At 39.8% G+C, this 20,037-nt stretch overlaps 1 protein-coding gene across 1 annotated transcript in view; it reads right to left on the reverse strand.

Moving 5' to 3' along the window:
* The window catches only part of SYNE1 (spectrin repeat containing nuclear envelope protein 1), a 286,452-nt gene that overhangs the window by 4,170 nt on the left and 262,245 nt on the right, over positions 1 to 20,037 (reverse strand). Inside the window, 8 exon segments of the mRNA XM_033144021.1 lie at positions 4,641 to 4,699; positions 8,052 to 8,144; positions 9,058 to 9,270; positions 9,725 to 9,853; positions 10,914 to 11,114; positions 12,905 to 13,116; positions 15,660 to 15,786; positions 19,289 to 19,431. Coding sequence (XP_032999912.1) covers positions 4,641 to 4,699; positions 8,052 to 8,144; positions 9,058 to 9,270; positions 9,725 to 9,853; positions 10,914 to 11,114; positions 12,905 to 13,116; positions 15,660 to 15,786; positions 19,289 to 19,431 — 1,177 coding nt within the window.

A 20,037-nucleotide genomic window follows, 5' to 3' on the forward strand; every position in this document is an offset into this window, starting at 1 on the left:
GTGGTCTTGCACAACAAATGTTGCTTTCAGCAACAACTGCAACAACATACACACACACGCCTGGGCTTCCTGCAGTAACAAAAGTGCTGGGAAATTACAGTCGAAAGTGCGCATAAATTTTGAGAAATCAGTATGATTGCTCGTTATACACTTCATCTGGAAGTGGAGCCCGTCATATAGATCAAATCCCAACACCACAAACAAATCGGCTCATGTCAGATTCTAATGCACCACAAAAAGACTGGTGGAAGGAGCAAGAAACACTGTTGCTAAAGCTGCCTTTAAGATAATAGTTACTTTACTACACATACCGGGTATGTTAGCTTAAAAGGGCGGGGTGGGGGGGAGAGACCCTCTACCCCATACTACCCCATGCCTATTTCTATAAGAGAAGCATACACATCCATTATAACAATGTATAATTTACATCCATATATAAAGGACAAGGAATTATATTTCTGAAATACTGTAATTACTAAGAGTGCTCCAGAATTATTAGGAAGAGAGCACCATTATGCACATCCTGGGTTTTTTAATGCTGTAAGAGAGGCATCAAAATGATGGTCATATATTTCCAGTTTCTAGGGAACCAATTTTGAAAGGCCAATTTCTAGCATATTTTTATATGGAACCAGAAGAATTTATACACTAATGGGTTCATTAATAATTATTGAGCTGTGGTTACTGAAATCATAGGGCTGGCAGAGGTGAGTCTCATGAGATCAAAACAAGCCTTTGGGGATAAGTCAGACACTTTATATGCAGATGCTGGGCTGGGCAGCACCTATCCTGGAACACCTTTGTTAACTGCATATATTTGTATCTACCAAAGCTGTGTATTAAATTTCTTTTTTCTTTCTTTTTTGCAAAATGTTGCATTAACTCAGTAGATATGCAATATTATTGTGCAGTTCAGTAGGAGTAACACTTGATCTGACACTTGTCTCATTCCTAGTTTCTTCATCTGAAATAGATTGAGACACATGTTGCAGATGGCTGAACGAGGGAATGGACTAACAATTGTGCATAAAAATGATTTCTGATCTCAAATTGTTCTGGTCATATACCCACTGCCTTGCTTTTTCCTGTGAAAGCGAAGAAGAATCTTCAAGTCTGGATTATTATTGGGAATGAAAAGTGAGGTAGAAGAATGTAGCACTTGATTAATGGGTTCTGAGGCTACAGACTGAATCACTGGCGCCAAGACCTTTTAGGGATCCTATAGGGTAAACACTTCTGAGAAAAGGACACAGTTACTTTAATCTCTAACATTTTTATCTCATAAAATATCTATATTGACTCAAGCCTATGGCTGCAATCCAGTGATACAGCTCTGCTTGAAAAGGTCTCTCAACTGTTGGCTATGGCAGGAAAAATCTATTAATATGTGTGCAGTTCCATCTGCCACTGCTGGCAATACCAAGCCTCATGAATAGTTTTGGATATTGATATACATCATTGGGGTATTTTTGTGCTAATTACTGAAGACATGGGGGAGAATATCCATTCCTTTATGCAACATTTCATTTGTTTATTTTGATTTTATCCTGACAAAACCCAATGTCCTGGAGTAGATAACTCTCTCTCTCTCTCTCTCTCTCTCTCTCTCCCCTATATATATATATATATATATATATATATATATATATATATGGCATAATGCAGCATCTAAGTGCTGCTTAGCCTGAAGTGCTAGTAATGGAATTGAAGCCATAAGCTATACCGGACCCTGCTGAGCTATGCAAATGTGCTAGCAATTTTATTGCTGCAACACATATATGCATTGTTCCCTGCCATAATAGGTGTTTTGCACCACCCAAAACACACCAATGTGAGAAAGCCAGGGTCCATAGGAAGGAGTGAACCGTAGGTAATGTGTAATTTGACAGTACCTGCCCTTTGGTCTGATGCAGCTTCTTCCAGACGAGTTTGCATTTAAAACCACTGCCCTTTTAAATTTGCCACAGAAAAATTCTACGGGTTAAATACCTTGGTCTCCTTTTATATGTCTAGTCTCCCAAGGATTGCTGATCCAGTGCAAGATCAAACACAAGGTACTCAGATCAGAGGCAGGCCAGATTATTAAAAGAACACAGTGACAGCTTGTACTTCTTTATCAGTCAAAACCACATTACACATCAACTGCAACCTGTCTGGCTTCCATGCTTGATTACCTTCCTTATTCAGTAGAAAACTCATTTGTATTCCGTGCTTGACTGAATGACAAATTGTCTATTGTGTTGTTCTGCTAAGAGATGTGTTAATAAACAGTGCTGGAGAAAGATGCATAGATGCCACAGTTAGAACACAGGCAGGCTCTAAAGCTGCAAAGTGGTTGTGAAGCGCATGCTGAGCCAGTGGCTGGCTCTTTCAATGCCAGAATGTTCTAAAAAGGAGGTGTGTGCATGTATGTGTGTGTGTGTGTGTGTGTGGAGGAAGAGGGAAGTTGTTGTACACAGCAAGCCCTACTGGTACCATCTTCCCAAATGCAACTTCATTTCACAGACTGGTCAGAAAAAGCAATGCTTCTCTCCCCCCCCCCCCCACAGTAAGCAGTCTTTCCCCCCTTTGTGTGAAAAACAAGGTCCTGCTTCATACAGATTGGAAACATAAATAGTTTTTCCTTAAGTTTCTTTCTTGACCAAAAACAACAACAGGCAACTAAGAGGTAGTCCCTGATATTTTATGCATATAAGCAAAATTTTGGAAAACTCTGAAATGTGTTCTACTAAATGTGTCACATGACCTCTGGGATTTGAATTCATTTTTGTTTATGAGGGCAAGACAGATATGAGGGTGGGTAAAATTGGAATAGCGAAAAAGCCCAGAGACATATTTTTGTTTTGTTTTAATCAAAGCTACCAACACACTTTTGCTTTAATGCTTAGGTCTTTTTATTTTTACTTTTATATAGCTGAAATTTAGAGTTATTTTGTATTAAATTATTTTGTATTATTCTGGGCTCCATAAAGCAGCCAAGTAGTTTTCCAGAATACCTTCCTCTAATATATTTTTTAGTTTCAACCAATTGATTTTGACACTGCAAAGTGGATGGGAACTTTTTGTGGAGCACTGAATACATTTCCTCTTTCAGGCATTTGATGCTTGTCACAATTCCAAAGGCACAAGCTGTGCACGGGTGTAAAAATTTAAGGGACTATAAATGACACATGACAAGAAGTGGATAGTGGATTAGCATTAGCATTCCTTCTCCCCTCCTATTCATTTCACAATGGTGTTTTGCTGAGAAAAATGTGGTTTGTGAAGGAATGATCACCCGGTGTTGAGTGCCCTTGATTTATCTTATGATTGATTTATTCTATGCTTGTTTGACTGGCTGATTTATTGTATAAAATGTATTTCTGTCACATTTCCCATACTTTTAGATTAAAGAGGTCCAAATAAAATAAGATACAATCCAGGAAATGCTAGGCATGCCAGCCCCACTGAAATGAATTGGAACGTGACATTTAGGTGCGCATTTTAGCACCATTGATATCAATGGGACCCAAGCCTTTCTAACTTTTAGTGGGTTTCACTGCAAGGGGTGGAAGACAGTAGTACTGTTGTTGTTGTTGTTGTGAGCTACATTTTCAGGGTATGTTCATTTCTGTATCTCTCTCTCTCAATCTCTATCTGCATTGTCAGGTTCCTGTTATTAAAAACAACAACAGATGTCAACATTGGACAAGGACGTAGAATATAAATGTGCATTTTCTGGAGCTCTATTTCAGGCCAGACAAAGAAGGAAGGGGCAAGAAGGTAGAGTGAATTGTTGATTGGTAAAAAGGTCACACACACACACACACACACACACACGTACGTATATATCTATAGATACACAAATATATCACACTGACAATGACAGAATGCAGAAGCACTGTTAGCTGCAGAGAAGACAGGCTGCTGGACACAAGGTGAAAGCTGGAAGCTGCAGCTGTTAAGTCCACTCTCTAGTGCTGGCACAAAGATGGGGTGTGCTGCTCTCATAATGCCCTGTGTCAGCAAGCACCTTACTAAGGTTAGTATATTGCATCTGCAAGGAAGTTGTCTCACAGTGGAGGAAAAAAAGATGTGCTGCTACCAAATCTTCATTTTCAGCGTTATCTCAGGTTTTGGATTGTGACTGGAAGTCGTTAAATATGAAAACCCGCAAACTGAACAAAACTTTACAAACTTGAAAATAAAGGAGGCAAATCTTAAGAGGATTTTTCTTTTCTTTTCAGATTTGCGGGTTTTGTGAATTCTGATATACTGTATTGGTCTAATACCTGCCATAACTTAACATCTAGAAACAAAGAGGATGATAAAAGTCTTTGCCATGGACCTAAGCATGGATCTGCCAGTAGTTTATTAGTGGCAAAATGATGGATGCAATGCATACATCCATTTAACCAAAGGCATCTACATAATTTAAATGTAGGTTGAAGTTAATTAGAAGCAAAAGCAGAATACTATTGAGTGCTTGTGGTGCAATAGTTTGTCTTAGTGTAATTTGATACTTGTAGGAGAAAGCCTGTACTTAAGCTGCTTGATGTCCTTTTTATCAGATTAAATGTGTACAGTTACATATCATGGACAGTTTCCATCATCCTCTTCAAGTTCTAGATCAGAGTGCAGAAACCAGGAGAATAAGGTACCTGCTGTGTGGACTGCTGACAGAGGGTCCAGGCTGTGAGACATTACATTTGCCTCGTGGCTGTTTGCAATGAACAGGGGTAAAGAAAGAAGAATGTTCAGTCCAGGCAAATAAAGGCAAGCTACTGATGAAAAACAAATTAAAAAGTGCAGCAAAGGAAACACAAAATCAAATGAAGTTACTAATTTCCATGAATCAAGGAAACTGGCTTTTCTTTTCTGCTCCTAGTTGAATATGAAACTGAACGTACAACATGGACTTAAAATGACACTGTAGTCAATAAAACAATACAAAGAAAGTGCAGTGTATTAAATAAAAAGAAACTTACGGTTAAATGCCTCAATAAATTTGCTGTATTAATTCATATCTATTCAAAAGTTGCTCTTTTGTTTGCTGATGCTTCAAAAAATATATTCTGTTTTTAATAATAATAATTATTATTTTAAGAAAATGTTTCCTTGTTTTGCATCAGTTATCTTTAGAGTTGGTAACTCTGCTTTCAGTATCACACTAACATCATTTGGCTTTTCATTGTTAATACATTTTGGGGCCAGACTAAAGTTAACCTGGTCATGTAGATGTTGCTACTAGCACAACACGCAGCACAAATCAGCTACATCAGATGGACTCTCTATAATACCAGCAAGAATTTCAAAGAGTTACTGGCAGTAGTGTGAAGGTGAGATATGTGATGTGGGCAAACTGCATGGTATGCCCTGTGCCACTTGCAATGTCTTTGGCTGCAGAAACTCACAGGGATTTCAGCTGACCTCCACGTGATTGTCATAAAGTGTAGACCCTCCCCGCAGTCTTAGTCTCTTCCTATGTGTGATTAGTTAATCATTATAGCAGCAATAGAAGGGTATATGGGTTGGATCCAGACCTGTCTGTGTGAATGGAAGTGGAGGCACAGCTTTACAGGGGACAATAGAAGCTGTGAAGGGAGGAAGAACTGGAGAAAATCTCTGCACCGTCCACTTTCTCCAGTGCTAGTGGAATTCCACTGAATGTAGCTCTGGATCCAACACTATATATTTGTTATTAGTTCAAATTTGTTTTGGTGAAGGTTATATATTTGGAATATAAATCCAGGCTTTACAAAAAAATATCTCAAATTTTCTTTTCTATTTGAAAATGTTAAAGCTAATTTTAAAGATATACCTTTGAGAAATCATCTGTATCATACTGTACCCCAGAGAAGGTGAGGATAAAGAGAGAGAAAAAAATCTATCAATCAACCAAACAGTGCTCTGTTTGAAGTGACAAATCCAGATTTAAGGCATTGAAATTATGCCTGCTGAATTTCTAACCATTGTTTAGTGAATGTCTACTTGCTACAACAAGCTGCTATTTCTACTCATATCCATAAGCTAACCATTATATATATATATATATATATATATATATATATATATATATATATATATATATAACTTATATTTTACAAATGTTGAAAGATAAAAATGAAAGTAATGACCCAGGAAACAAAACTGCCATGATTTTTGTGTAACTTCCCCTTGAAAAGCCAGTGTTCCTTTACATTCTCAAACTAGGATCTAAACGAAACTAGTGAATGTAGTGAAATCAATTTTAAGAGGCTGTAAGGTTCATAAAGACAGAACTCAGATTTTTTTTTATATAAGAGAGCAAATGAAAATTGATAGTTTTCTAAAAGCTAAGGAAAGCTGAATAATACTTAAATTAAAACAAACAAAAAGAATGAAAACCAAGTTCCCTACAGGACTCAAAGTGAAGAGTAGCACATTATAGTGGCTCACAGACTGGCTTTGTACTATATTCCAGTGGCACAAAAGGAAAATGCAAGTAGGTGGAAGGGCGTGTGTGGTGGGTAGTATCAGGAATAAAAGAAAACAAATTATTATTCACACAAAAGTTTGGCATATGCATTCCTAGAATGGTATTGCTTTTCCTCCTTCAGCAAGCCAGGGAGTGTGTTGCGTTGAAAAAAAAACAACTTGCTTTCTCTGTTTGCTAAGAAATCAGCAGCATACCAAAGAAACAAGTTTTCATTGCCAACACCACCACAAAACAAAGAGCAACAGTTGGAAAAAAATTGGTCAGGCTTTTGGGTGACACCCAGTGGTATCTGCCCACTTGCATTATGAAACTCCATTTGCACAATGTAATTTCTGGTTTCTACCCTCTCCTCCAGCCCCCTGTGCCCCCCCAATCTGCTCTAAAGTTTTCCTGACCCTCTTACTTGAGCAGATTTTAGGGAGGTTCAGGGAGGAAGAGAGCAAGGAGAAATCCTAGTTCAAGAGCGGATTATCAATTGAACTATGACGGAAATCTCCCTTTGACCTTCATTGCAAAGGATAGGAAGACAAAGCTGCTCATTTTCCACACTCAAGAAGAGCAATCCCACTCTGAACATGTGTATGGTGAATTCTATGAATATAAAATTGTTTCCTTGAGTCCCTGGGACTTCCCTACAACATTATCTTATCTCTAATACTGATAGCTTAGCAGCTTCTGTGTTTTGTTTTGTAAGTAGCCCTACAATGTTACAGTATTCATTGGGTGACCTTACAAATTGGATTTTTGATCAGGATGCCAACCAAGACAAAGCATCCATCATTGCTCCTCGCTACTCTACTCCCCAAAATTAAGGCCAGTCACTCAAGGCCCCAATACCTTGAGACTCTGACCTTCCCACAAGGCAGGGCCTTTGTAGAACTACGATTTCAACAGATGCCCTCAGCATTTTTAGAGGGGAGATACTGGGGAATTTTCCATATGGATCACAAATGAATACATGGATGCAATCAGGTAGAGGACATCACACACTACCTGCTGACTTGCCCCATGTATACAACGCCCAGAGGAAAATTTATATCGCCAATTCTTAATTGGCTTCTTGATTGATCCGCACAGGAAGTGACAGTTGAACTCCTAGCAAATAAACATCTATATATTACATACCAGGTAGCCAAATTTGCACTGGCAGCCAATAAGCTCTGTTCTAGCTATGTGAATGCACTCCAAACTTACGTCTTAATGTTGTAAATTTCTTTTTATGTTGTAAACTACTACATGTTGCGTGTATGATTTTAGATGAAAGTTTCCTTTTATTCTCTGTCGTCAATTGTAAATGCCTTTGGCTATAAACAATAAAAATATTTGATTGATTGACTAACATGTCGTGATGCACCTACTGCACTTTGAGTCCTGGTTTTACTGTATATAGCATTTTATAATCCTGATTTCATGCAGGGAAGGAGATGCAGCAAAGTTTAGGGAGGCAGTGTTTTGTTGGAGGGAGAGCTCTTCTGGGTTGGTGCCTTTTTCTTGCCTATGAGGAGGAGGAAGATGGTGTGGACCTGTCACCTGGCTACAGCTACCTGTTGCTTCTACCCCTTGAGCTAGCAGAAGGTATCTGGTGAGACATTACCGTTCTCTGTCTGCTTGGAGTACTCCTTCCCGATACTGGACTGAGGGATCCTGAAGTGTCCAGCTCATCAGCGGATGACCAGGAGGACAGATCCTAAGGTTCAGAATCAGTGGAGATTAGAAGGGAGAAAACACTATATATAAACTTGGTTCACAAAAAAGGACAAAAAATGCAGACCAACTGCTTGCAATTTGAAAGGAAGTTGCTACAGGTTATGCAACACAGTTTGTGAAGACAAGCATACAAGTATTCTACTTTGCCTTGGGCAGGGAACTATTATTTCTGGCCAAGTCAAGCCCAACAAAACAGTTGCTCTTTATTTATTTATTTTTAAGTAATAGGTGGTGTGTACGCAATGAAAATTCCCAACTGAATTGCAGATTCCCCCCCCACACACAGAGAGAGATATACACTAGACAGACTAAAAACTTATATTATTTGTACACTGTGGTGTATTTTTTTTTAGTAATGGGGAATAACAGAGGGACTACTTGCAATGGAAAGTATTCCAATCACCCTTTCAGTACAGAGGCAGGTGTATAGTGTTTTTATTCGTTTGTCAGCTACAAACTAGAAGTATTGTGGCTATATTTTTTTAAAATATACAGTGTTTTGCAAAAGACTGTCAGATTTGGATCGTAGCAGAGCAGTAAAATATACTTTTAATGAATACATATTTGAGATGGAAAAGACATTCTGTCCCCTATCAAAAAACAAAGGGGTCTCTAGGGCTGGTGTAATTTGCAGATGGACCACTGATATATTGCAAATGGGTCATTGGCAACAAGGTTTTGGCTTTTGTTTTTTAACTAACTGGATTTCCCCCAGAAATGGTAACTTCAGATTAAAGTGTGGGGTGTGATCTAAGCATTTTGATGCCAACAATGCCATGTGTGCACTGCAAAAAAACTTGCATGAATCATGTCACAATAAACACCTGTCTGGAAGCAACCTAGCAGTGAACAGCCACAATGACTAGTAGATTTGCCATGGCAGAATGACTTACCAGCTGACTGCTTGAAACATCTAGGATTTTCTCCAGCTCCTTAATGTGATGTGAAACTTCTTTAAGGAGCATTTTGAGTCTGTTTCCAATCACATGGACCTTCTCTTTGGCTTCTAGACAATCCTTGCCTTCAGCATTGACTAGCAGTTGGCAGGACATGTCTTGAAGAGATGCCACCTTCAGCTGAGATTCTAGCAGTTCGCGTCTTATTTGCTGTCAGGAAGAGGCAATCAGATGCATTTTGTTGCTTTGAATGAGTCAAAATGTAATTCAAATATTTTTTTTCTGATCTTAAAACTCAGGAACAGGGACAAATAAAGCTAAACTACCATATACTTGCTGTTGCAAATAAAAAAGAGATATCCATATTCAAAAGCGAGGATTAATGATTGGCATTTTATGCTAAAAGGATGTCTGAACTGCAGGCTATTTTGTAAGTTATGCATTTTCTATAAATATGTCATTATTTCAGGGTTCCCACTGCAAAGAAAAATGTTTTAAATACAGATTGATGGCTTCCTATACCAAATTAAGAAGATCTTAGCATTCCTGGTAGTCCTGAATTCTCAATTGGCACCAAAGGATCACAATATGTGTTGCAGATACTAGTTTCTATGTTCTTTTTTTAATCTCTGAATTATTGTTCCTTTAGAGAAAGGTACCGTACCATTAGTAGCCTGTGATGATCCTGCAGAGTGTCTGAATCCAGATTTGGATTGATAGGGGCAATCTCATTTTTCCTCCTGTCAATGTTCTCCAGCCACAGCAACAAACCATGGCTCATCTCATGGAAATCCTAGAGGTGATAGATGGAAGTTTAATGCCAAATGTGTTTTTTTTGTGCTGCCCAGAACCCCAAAGATGCATTAAAATTTTACATTATCTGATCCTCCAAACAATGAGTTGTGTGCATACATCCTTCTCCCCGCTCCCTGGCCCCACTTGACTTAACAGAACACTTCTAGGTTTGTCAAATCACAATTTCAGAACTGGCAAACCGGTTTGAGCGATCCCTGTAAACTTGGGGGGGGGGGAATTCCTACCAGTAGCACCTTAGAGACCAACTAAGTTTGTTCTTGGTATGAGCTTTCGTGTGCATGCACACGAAAGCTCATACCAAGAACAAACTTAGTTGGTCTCTAAGGTGCTACTGGAAGGAATTTTTTCATTTATTTTGTTTTGACTATGGCAGACCAACACAGCTACTTACCTGTAACTTGAATTGAACCAGTTTGCAGTTCTGCTTTAGAGTGATTGTTCTGGTTCAGTAGTCACAACAAACCAGAGAGCATTATATTAAGAAGGCATATGAGGGGGAAACAAAGCAATTCTGCACAGCTTGATCTTCCAAACCACATTTGGATTGGTGAAAATTATGTATGAACAACATGTTAAGTGCAGTATGAAACATATGTAATGCTGTTCTGTGTAACCTGGCACACCCTTGATGGCCTTGAGTATTGAATGCGCTGAACAGGAAGCAGCTACTAATATTACATCCTTGTTTTAATTACTTTTCACAGGAACAAAATCCTACAAATGGTATAAGGCCTGTTACCTTAAAAATATGTCAAAAACATCAAGATGGAAAATGTACAAGGCAGATTTCAGGAAGCAATTTAGGAAATGTGCAACAGATTTTACCTAATGCACCAAAATCTTTTAATAATTAGGCTTCTGGGCTTTAAAAATACTTGCTTTTTATGCTCTTGTCTAAAATGTCTCTGTGATATATTCAAGGCAGGATATGATGGTGTGCACACATTAAAGTAACTCATTTAAGAAAATGAATGTAATTGGTGCAACATCTAATCCAAGAGTCGAAGGGGAATGATTTTGCATAGACCAGAACAGACCTGACATTGCATTAGAGCGTTCTGCAGTGAACAGCGCCATTCTTCTAGCATACTACAGACATGATCCCAGCGCATGTTCATCTGAGACAACCGTTCCTGCAGTTTCTTGTTTTCCTCACTGTCAGACTGTATGAATTCTGAGCTGCAAAGGTTGATGGACAAAATGATGGCTTTGCGGTTATCAACGGCCTTCTGTAGCTCCTTGGGGAATGAAGAGAGATGGAAGTAAGCTTTTTTTTTTACAGGAAACATGCTTGAGAATTCAAGAAGAAACAAGTTCCACTATCTCTTTTAAAGTTTCATAACTTAAAAGACAGTTACTGTGTCTTTATTTTTAAGTGATAAGCCTGGCTTCTGACTAGTAAGAACCCATTTTTATAAATATCTCCGATTTAATGTTTGCAGTAGAATTCAGAACAAACTAATAAAATATTTAAAGACCTAAAGCCTTATGGCATGGTTGAATTTGATGGGGGTGAAACCACAGGAGCTGGCTCTTTTTTCATACTCTAGACTGTACACATAACCTGCTTTCAGACTGTTGCTATTTTTGGAGTGTGGGGGATTCAATTACACACTGGAAAATTCAGATCTCACAATTATAGAGGTCTTGTGCAAGAAATCTGCTTCCTCCAAAAAAGACTTTTTGAGGGAAGTGAATGGAAATTGCACTGGAAAGTGTGGGATAGTAGTTGTTTTGATGAAATGTCATCTAGTCTCTCATCAAACAAATGAGGATCAATGCTCATTAAATAGACAAAATCATCTAGCTTTCCCTTAAACAAATTAGGACAAATGCTCAATAAGCATGTCATCTGGAAGCAAGTATTTAAATACTTTGGGAGGAATTCAATGTTGTGCTATGGCAATCGTTCCACCAACATAAACATTTCTGTTTACTATGTGGAATGATCCCTCTCTCCTCCCCACGCTGTTTTAGAGGCTCTCCTGATTCCCCCAAATGAGTTTGGGGTGTGAGGATTTAAGAAGGGGGAAAGCCCAACTGTAGTAGTGGAAGTCATTGTGGGCTAGCTACTGGGAGTTGTTAGCTGAATCTGCCCCATACAGACACAAATTTCAAAAAAGAAAAAAAGCGTGAATATTGTACCTCACAATGTCAAAAAGCTGAGACAGATAGTGGGCTGTGTCATGGACTAGTCTAATTTAGAACAAGCCTCTGAATTTCGCATCAAAGAGGGAATTACCTGTCTCTACAGCAAATGAATTGATGTCATCATTTGGCTTAGCTGAAGTACTGCAGCCTTAGTTTATGAGGCTTTAATTCAGGCCAATTTAGGCCCAAAGGAAATATTAATGCCACATTCATGTAAGGAAATTGTCCTCTGGATATTCTAGAAACAGCTATGAGCCCACCCGGATGAAGTATCCCATACACACATCAAGATACTGTTAAACTCATTCATGCTTACAGTGTAGGCATTAGTCCCTGTCTGACTATAGGACAAATTCCAAAAGAAAAAAGGCATATTAACCAAAAGGAAGTCTGATGTTGACCATACTGTGCACTGGTAAACAAGCAGAATTCTTTGCTTGGTTCTCTCAAAATGCCATGAATTTAGCTGATCTGAGTTGGCAGCCTGATGCCTTCACTAGATCATAGTGCTCCTTGTAAAGAATGTCTGGTTGCCCTCCCCCTGGCTTGCCTCTTAAGAGCAAAATCTTCTGTCAACCATCTTAACCAACTGCCACCGTGAGTGTCTTTGGAGGAAGATGTGGGATATGAAGAGAATGAATGAATGAATAAATAAATAAATAATAAAATTAAGATAAACACTGGCGACTTAAAGAAGAAGAAGAAAACTCCAATGAAGTTGACTATCATAGTCTTTCATTTCTAGTCCTTTAGTATATGAAGAAGCACAGGGTCCAGAAATTGGAAGTGCTTTTTCAATAGGATCCGAAATGGCACCTCACAAAAATAAAGCATATTAGAAAATCAACAGAAAAGAAGACCAGGAATTAGAACCTACTTTCAGTTTTTTAATCCGTAACTCAATGGTTTGTATATCCGTGCTGAGATCAAGGCAACACAGTTGTTCCAACTCTTCTTCAGTTTCTCCAAGCCAAACCCAGATGCTGTTTAGGTCAGAACTAAATTGCTGCCATTGCTGAAGATTCTGTTTCATCCTCAGTTCTTTACTTAAGGCTTGGGCCTGGATTAACTCCCACCGATCAATCACACCTAAAGGGAAAAAGATATCTCTGTAAGAGCAACTTCCTGCCTAACTCACCCACCCCCACCCCCGCCATATTCCATCACACGTTAGCATGATCAAGAAACAGAATCTAGGGTGAAGGTGTGCAGACAGAGGCAAGTTAAATTCTGGGGTGACCAGGGACTCATTTAGGTTCCATGCCAATAGTAACCCCTGAGGACACTCATAGAAGTGAATGCCAGCCATCCAGTCTTAGAATCAAAAGTAATGCACTGAGCTTGGGGACTGCCTGGACCAGATACCACTGACAGGGGCACCATGGGGGAAGGAATGTGTACAGAGCTCACAGAGAGACATTCAGAGTCCCTTCTAGTTAAGGCTGAGCAAGGCTCTGGTGGTACTGTTTTCTGAAAGCCTAACTTTGGGCTAACTTAGTTGCTATGTGTTTTGTAAACCTCATGGCTATTTATTTTCTCCCTAGATTTAATAACATGAGGGCAGGAAGCAGGAGTGCCAGCTTGGCCCCACGACCATGGGTGCCTAGGGCCATGGGTTCCATGCCGTGTGCATGGCCCTGGCACTGAAATCTGTGAGTGCCCGGCCCCTTCATGAGGAATTTTGTTGGTGTTCGGGCACTTAGGGAGTTGGCACCTATGGCAGGAAGCATTTCCCTCACTCTGAAATGGCTTCAGAACTATGGTACACATTGATACATACTGCACCCATTATAGTGGGCATTTTGTTAGGAAACATATAGAGTCTGTATTTACTCTATACTCTGTTAATTGGTAAAGTAACAGCCCAAACAAGACAATTCTCACAGAAGGAGTTGTGCCAATTAATTTACCACAGCATCCAAAAACTGCACTAATCATTATCATGACATGCTAAATTAACTAATGAAAGGGGTGAATACTATGCTGTTTTCATTAAGGGCTATAACGAAGCTTCACACAAGCAAATCAGTCTGAGAATCTCCCACTAGATTCAATTAACTGTGACACTCACTCCCCTGGCTCCATCATTATAAAAAGTTCCAGATTCCAAGGCAAGATCTTTTTTTTTTTAAAGCCATTTCTAATTTCAGTTTGAGATGCATGTTAATTTTTAATTGCATGACTGCTGTGACAGAAATCGATACAGCCTTCCTCTCATCTTGGTGACTGCTACTTACCTAGATCTCCAGTAGCACTTCAAGCCTTATATTTGATCAGCCTATGTCAATTTGTATTAAATATGGAGCTTTGCTCTCTTCATCCATAACCTAAAAACCACACTCCCAACAAGCATTACAGTAAGCCTGCAACTTATGTGGGGGTTCCATTCATGCCTAAAGTGAAAATCACGTATAGTCAAAACCCGTGCTTTTTCTTTTCTTTTCTGGTGGTACTCAATCCAACAGGAATTTTTTTTCATAGAATCATTGCATTGCAGAGTCGTAAGGGACCTCCGGGGTCATCTATCCCCACCCCTGTCACCTTTTCTTTTAGAAGAAAAGCACTGGTTACAAATGTGGCATTTACTGTAATAACTCCATGCTGAGTACCAGGACCTATTTTTCTAGAAGAAAAGCACTGGGACTCAAAACCCACTGGAGTTTAATGGCAGGTGGGATTGCCAAAGTCATTGTCCTCAGAAACCCAGCCCCCCTTCTGCCCATTACTTCTTTGTGTGTTTGTTTTGCCATGCACATGACGCTGAAGGCACACAAGTAAAATGTGTGTAAGTTGCGAGCTTACTGTATTCCAGTTTGTTCATAAATTCAGTTTCAGTTAGCTCACTTCCATCCACTGCCTCAACATAAAACCAAGACTGAAGCAGCACCAAGATTCTGAGATATACTATTAAAAAAAAATCTATAACATTTAACATTTGCTAGGAACATATATTAACTAGGTGCCATACAGGAAAAACAGCAGTGCAAGCTCATGTATGTTACTCACAGAAAGCCCCACTGACCTCAGTGGGACTTACTCCCTAGCTAAGTGTGCATAGAGGAGTCTCTCCTAAGAGCTTCAAGGAAAATACTTGATTAAAACTATAGCTAAGAAAACTCAGGCACCTCCAAATTCTTATAAAGACCCATAAAGTCATTTCATACAATTCATTAAATTTAAAATAGACAGTGTGTCAACCTGATACAAGTCTTAAAATAAAGTCATTAGGAAATTACTTGCATCAGCCTCTTGAATCTCTCTCCCTCAGAATGAGTGGAGCAACTTAAGCCAACTTCCATAAATACTGTCTCAAGAATGGACTTGGGCTTGGATAAGATCCCCAGAAAACTGTTGTCATCCTGATGTACCAATGATATTGTGTGTCCCATGATCAAACAGTGAACAAAAGTTTCCAAAAGATTGTGCAATCCCCATCTAATTTCTTGGTAAAGACCATTAACCAAAGCTGCCACTGCAGTCTCAGTGCTGCTCCAAAATCAGATTGTAAAGAATCCAAAAAACAGCTGTCACCCAGATGTGCAAGCAGTAAGATGTGCTTCCATGGTTCAATGCTGCATGTCATGATCACTTGTTTTCCTCACATTTTAAGTTCAGTTCTGAATATTACTTACCGGCTGTTTGTGTCTCCGTGCTGTTCAGGTTAATAAATCCAGACAGCTTTTCCTCTTCCTCTTTCAGTTTGTGCTCAAGTCTTCTTACTGAATCTATGCTCCCACTGCATTCGCCCAGAAGCTTCCTCTGTTCGAAAAACAGAGAAACATGCTGGAGAAACAAGAGAACTAAGAGCAAAATCCTAGGAATGTTTACTCAGAAGTAAGTCCCACTGAGTTCAATGGGACTTACAGTCAGGTAAGTATGCATGGGATTATATCTTAAGATTCTAACTACAAAACAATTTGCATACTAGTTCTTAATACATTCATTCCACGATGTGATAGATAGAACTCCACTGTCTTAATGGTTTGAAAATTTTGTATGGCTATCCCCTTGTTTTTTATGGCAATTAAACACAAGAAAGAGAGTGATTATGGGTTAACAGAAATGTTTTTGCTATTGCTGGAATTTCAGTTATTTAACTAAGAAACTAAAGTATAAAGATGAAGGAGCTAAAACTGAGATCACAGTTTGCTTTTAACAGGCACTTCAGGAATCATTGTTAATGTTTTCTTTAGTGAGATGTCGGTTGTTGCTGGGCAAGCACTAAATCTATAGTAATTCACCAGTAATTCACCAGATTGGGATCTAAAAACTCTTGGACAAAATCCCATTTAAAGTGTACATCCAGTGCAATTAAAAAAAGAGAGAAGTTTTTCTACTTAACAGCATTGCAAAGAGTTGGACTAGATGACTCTCATGGTCTCTTCCAACACTACAATTCTAGGATTCTATGCATCGCAAACTGTTTTTGAGAGATCAGTTTCAAAAGAGGTTTTCTGTTGTGATATGGTGGTGGTGGCAGCTGTCCAAGAGTCCCCTGCACAAGCAGAACTAGTTGCATGGCTCACTGTATCCTTGCCCACCTGTTCAGATCACAGTTCACCATGTCACACAAATCTTCAAAATGTTGGTGTGTGTGATTTGTTAAGTTATTGCTTTTTTCATAAGTTACTAGTTCTATGATTCCCTGCCTGTGTCTGCTTTCCATTGCAACTCCTGACCGCTGGAATGCTCTTCCTCCTGTCATTTTGGCGTTCAAGAAATCTGAGGATGAATCTCTTCACTCTCAGCTCCTTTCCCTTCCTCCCCCCGCCCTATTTTGTCCTGTTTTTAATTATTTTTCAAGCCTTTCTTGTCTTTGTATGGATTTAGCTTTAGGTGCTGTATAAATAATACAGTACCCCCCCCCCAAAAAAAGAAAACCTGAAGGAAAAAACTTTCAGAAGGAGAACTCTACAAACAGCCCTATAATACCACAGAATGCTGAGAGACTGAGAGGGTGTGGGGGGAACCCTGAGATGGAGAAATAGAACAGAGTGGTTGAACAGGAGGAAAGAGGAAATGTATATGGAAGAAACAACACCAATATTGTCTGGGTAGATCACTTCCTGGTTTACACAAAGAAGTTATTTTTTCAGTGTCTCTAGGGAGGGAAGAAAAAGTTGCCCAATGATATCAGTGTAGAACTGAAAACATTTAATGCACCTAAACCAGGTGCGAGTGAGTTCAAACTCTAAAGGCAGGAAAGAATTCCTACCAGTTCTCAGTTTTTATTCAGTGTGAGACATTTAAGAAACAACCCCGATAAGGAAAATTCCAAAACAAACCAGTTCACTGTCCCTAAATTGTTAGCTTAAAGTAGCTATTCCTGGGAAAGAGTGTGGCGTTTCACCCCTAAAGGTTCTCCAAGGGTTAACTTGGCAGGGAGGAGATTGACCAATGGGAGCTCTCCAGGCAATTAGAGTGTGGAAGGATGGCAGTTAGAGAGGATAGAAAAGGCAGTTAGAGGTTGGAAGTTAGGCAGTTGAGTTGAGTTAGAGAGGGATAGAGAGAGGGAGATAGAGCCAATGAGCAGAGCTAGAGCAGAGTGAATAATTAACAGGAGGCATTGGGGATAGTTATTGGAATACTAGGTAGAGAATTGAAATATACTTATCTGAATAACCATACAGTTATATTAAACATTTTACCAAGTCATTTGAAACCATAACGCTTTGTACAAACAATAAAGAAACATGTTTTATTTTTACCACAATCCGAATCTGAAGTGAGTTATTCATTGCCAGAGTGAATACTGGCTGGTGGCAGCGGATATACCATATGTCGTTGGTGCAGTTACCAATAGACCGTTAAACGTCCAGGGGTGTTGCTCAGGTCTGAGAGAGTGACCGCGACAAAGAGTGACTTATAACAGCCCAGAAGTGTATCTCTCACAATGTGAGCTGGACTCTAGGTGATTTTTTGTTTTGTTTTTAGGTGATTTACTGTGTTGTCCAGAGGTATTAGATCCATATTGCAAGCTGGGCTGAAGCTGAAAGTAGCTTATAACAATCATGCAGTGTTATCCATTGCTTTCTTTGCAATTCAGATTGGCTGACAGAATAGTATACAAAAATCCCACGGTACAATTCATTTTTATACCTATTGCAAGTGATAGGCTGACAGAGTGGTTTTCCTGTGGTGTAGCACATTGTTAATATTGCAATCCAGAGGTGGGATTGCTTAAATTCACTCAGTCCAAATCAATCACTTCATTGCTGGGGGAAACCTCATGCTCCATTCACTTGCATGCACAGTGGCTGCAGTTAATGTGCAACAACTAAAAGGAATAATAAGTTTTGCATTTGATGGAAGGAACTCTGTATCTGATGCTAACTTTCACACACACCCCATAAACCCTCTCATCAACTGGCTCATGTAAGTCACACACACTATGGCAGGGGTCGTCAAACTATGGTTTGAGGGCTAGATCTGGCCCGGCAGGGTCCTTAACCTGCCCCACCTGCTGCGGGTCTATGGCCTCGGAGGGTGGCAGCACCCCCACCCCCACCCCCGGCATGGAGGAGATGTGAGGCGGGTGCCACCCTGGCCTGGGCGGTGGCGGAGAAGGCAGGAAAAATGGTGCGAGGGTCTCCTCGGCCCTCTTACTTGCTTGGTGCTCCCTTGCTCACTCTAGGCCCTGGGGTGGAGGCCAGACTGCGCTAGATGGTGTACAGTGCAGAGTCCTTCTGATTGTCGAAGTTGAGCCAGGATTTGGGGCTGAAGCCCTGCACGCACAACATGGGCAGCACATAGCACACATTGTCCTCCAAGAACCGCACAAAGGTGTACATTATTGTGGTGCAAGCGGAGCGAGGGGCGAGTGGGGGTGGCGGCCCGGTGACGAGCTGGTGCGGCGAGGGAGGGAGAGGGCTAAGCAGCTCAGCTCCCTCAGCCTCAGCACTTTCTGTTATGGTTCCTGAAAATCCGGCTTGGCGCTCGGCTAAACTTGTGTTTAAAAAGTTGGAGGACCCCTGCACTACGAATAGCAGCAACATTTTGTTGCGGTACCTCATTTGTTTTTCTTATGTGACAACATTGTGTGCATTGCGATGATCCATAACTGCAATGGTTATTTGCATGCTGAAACACAACGCTTGTATCTTCTACCAATATCAATCTGACAAACCAGCCTGTAGCCTGTGATAACTTGTGTCACAAAGTGTACTGGTGTCACAGGACCATATAATTTTTTGCTGTTTATTTAACTCAAGGACGGTTACTTTATGTCCAGCCGCCAGGGGGCTAAGCTCACAGTACTTACATAGCCTTTGTAGCTAGAATCTAGTTCCGGCCCTGTTGGTGTTTTACTGCGGATTATGTTCTCCGTTTGCTGTATTTGGAAACGGCTGGTGTCTAAGGCCTTGTCAAGCTGTCGGATGTGTGTTTCTAAGGAACATGGTTCTCCTGTAGAAAAAATTTAGACAGATAGATGTTACCAAACCAACAAATTGAAATGTCTCAGTGAGTAGGAGAGAAAACTGAAGGTGGTGCTACTAGGTTTGAAAGCATGACAAAGAGTTAATTACAATAGCATGCAGGTGACAATTAGATTTGTAACTATTGCATAAATATATCTGCAACTATGTTGGTTAGTTTGTGTACTGAGAAATGATTTTTTTTTTAGGCAGGACCTATCAGGAAAATTCAATTCCCAAAAACAATTCTGGAAGACCAAGCCCTCTGCACTCGTTCCATTGTATCCTCGGACATTTTGCAGTATTTGTGCTAAGCAAGCAACTGGTAAGAGTCTAGAAACTGTTGCACTCCCCACACATCCTGTATAAATGCTGTGGAAATTTATAGTCTCAGCATACACACACACATTTACTTGAGAGAAAGTCCCTCTGAATTCAAAAGGGCTAACTTTTGAGTAGATGTGTATAGCATTGTACAAATAAATAACGTTTTCCTAGATTTTCCTGAAAATTTGAAAATATTGAAATGCTCTGAGCATTACTGCTAATTTTCTTGTATGGCAAGAAGGTATTTTGCTAAAACTCATGGAAATCT

Source organism: Lacerta agilis, chromosome 3 (assembly GCF_009819535.1).
Source record: "Lacerta agilis isolate rLacAgi1 chromosome 3, rLacAgi1.pri, whole genome shotgun sequence".
Classification (NCBI taxonomy): domain Eukaryota; kingdom Metazoa; phylum Chordata; class Lepidosauria; order Squamata; family Lacertidae; genus Lacerta; species Lacerta agilis.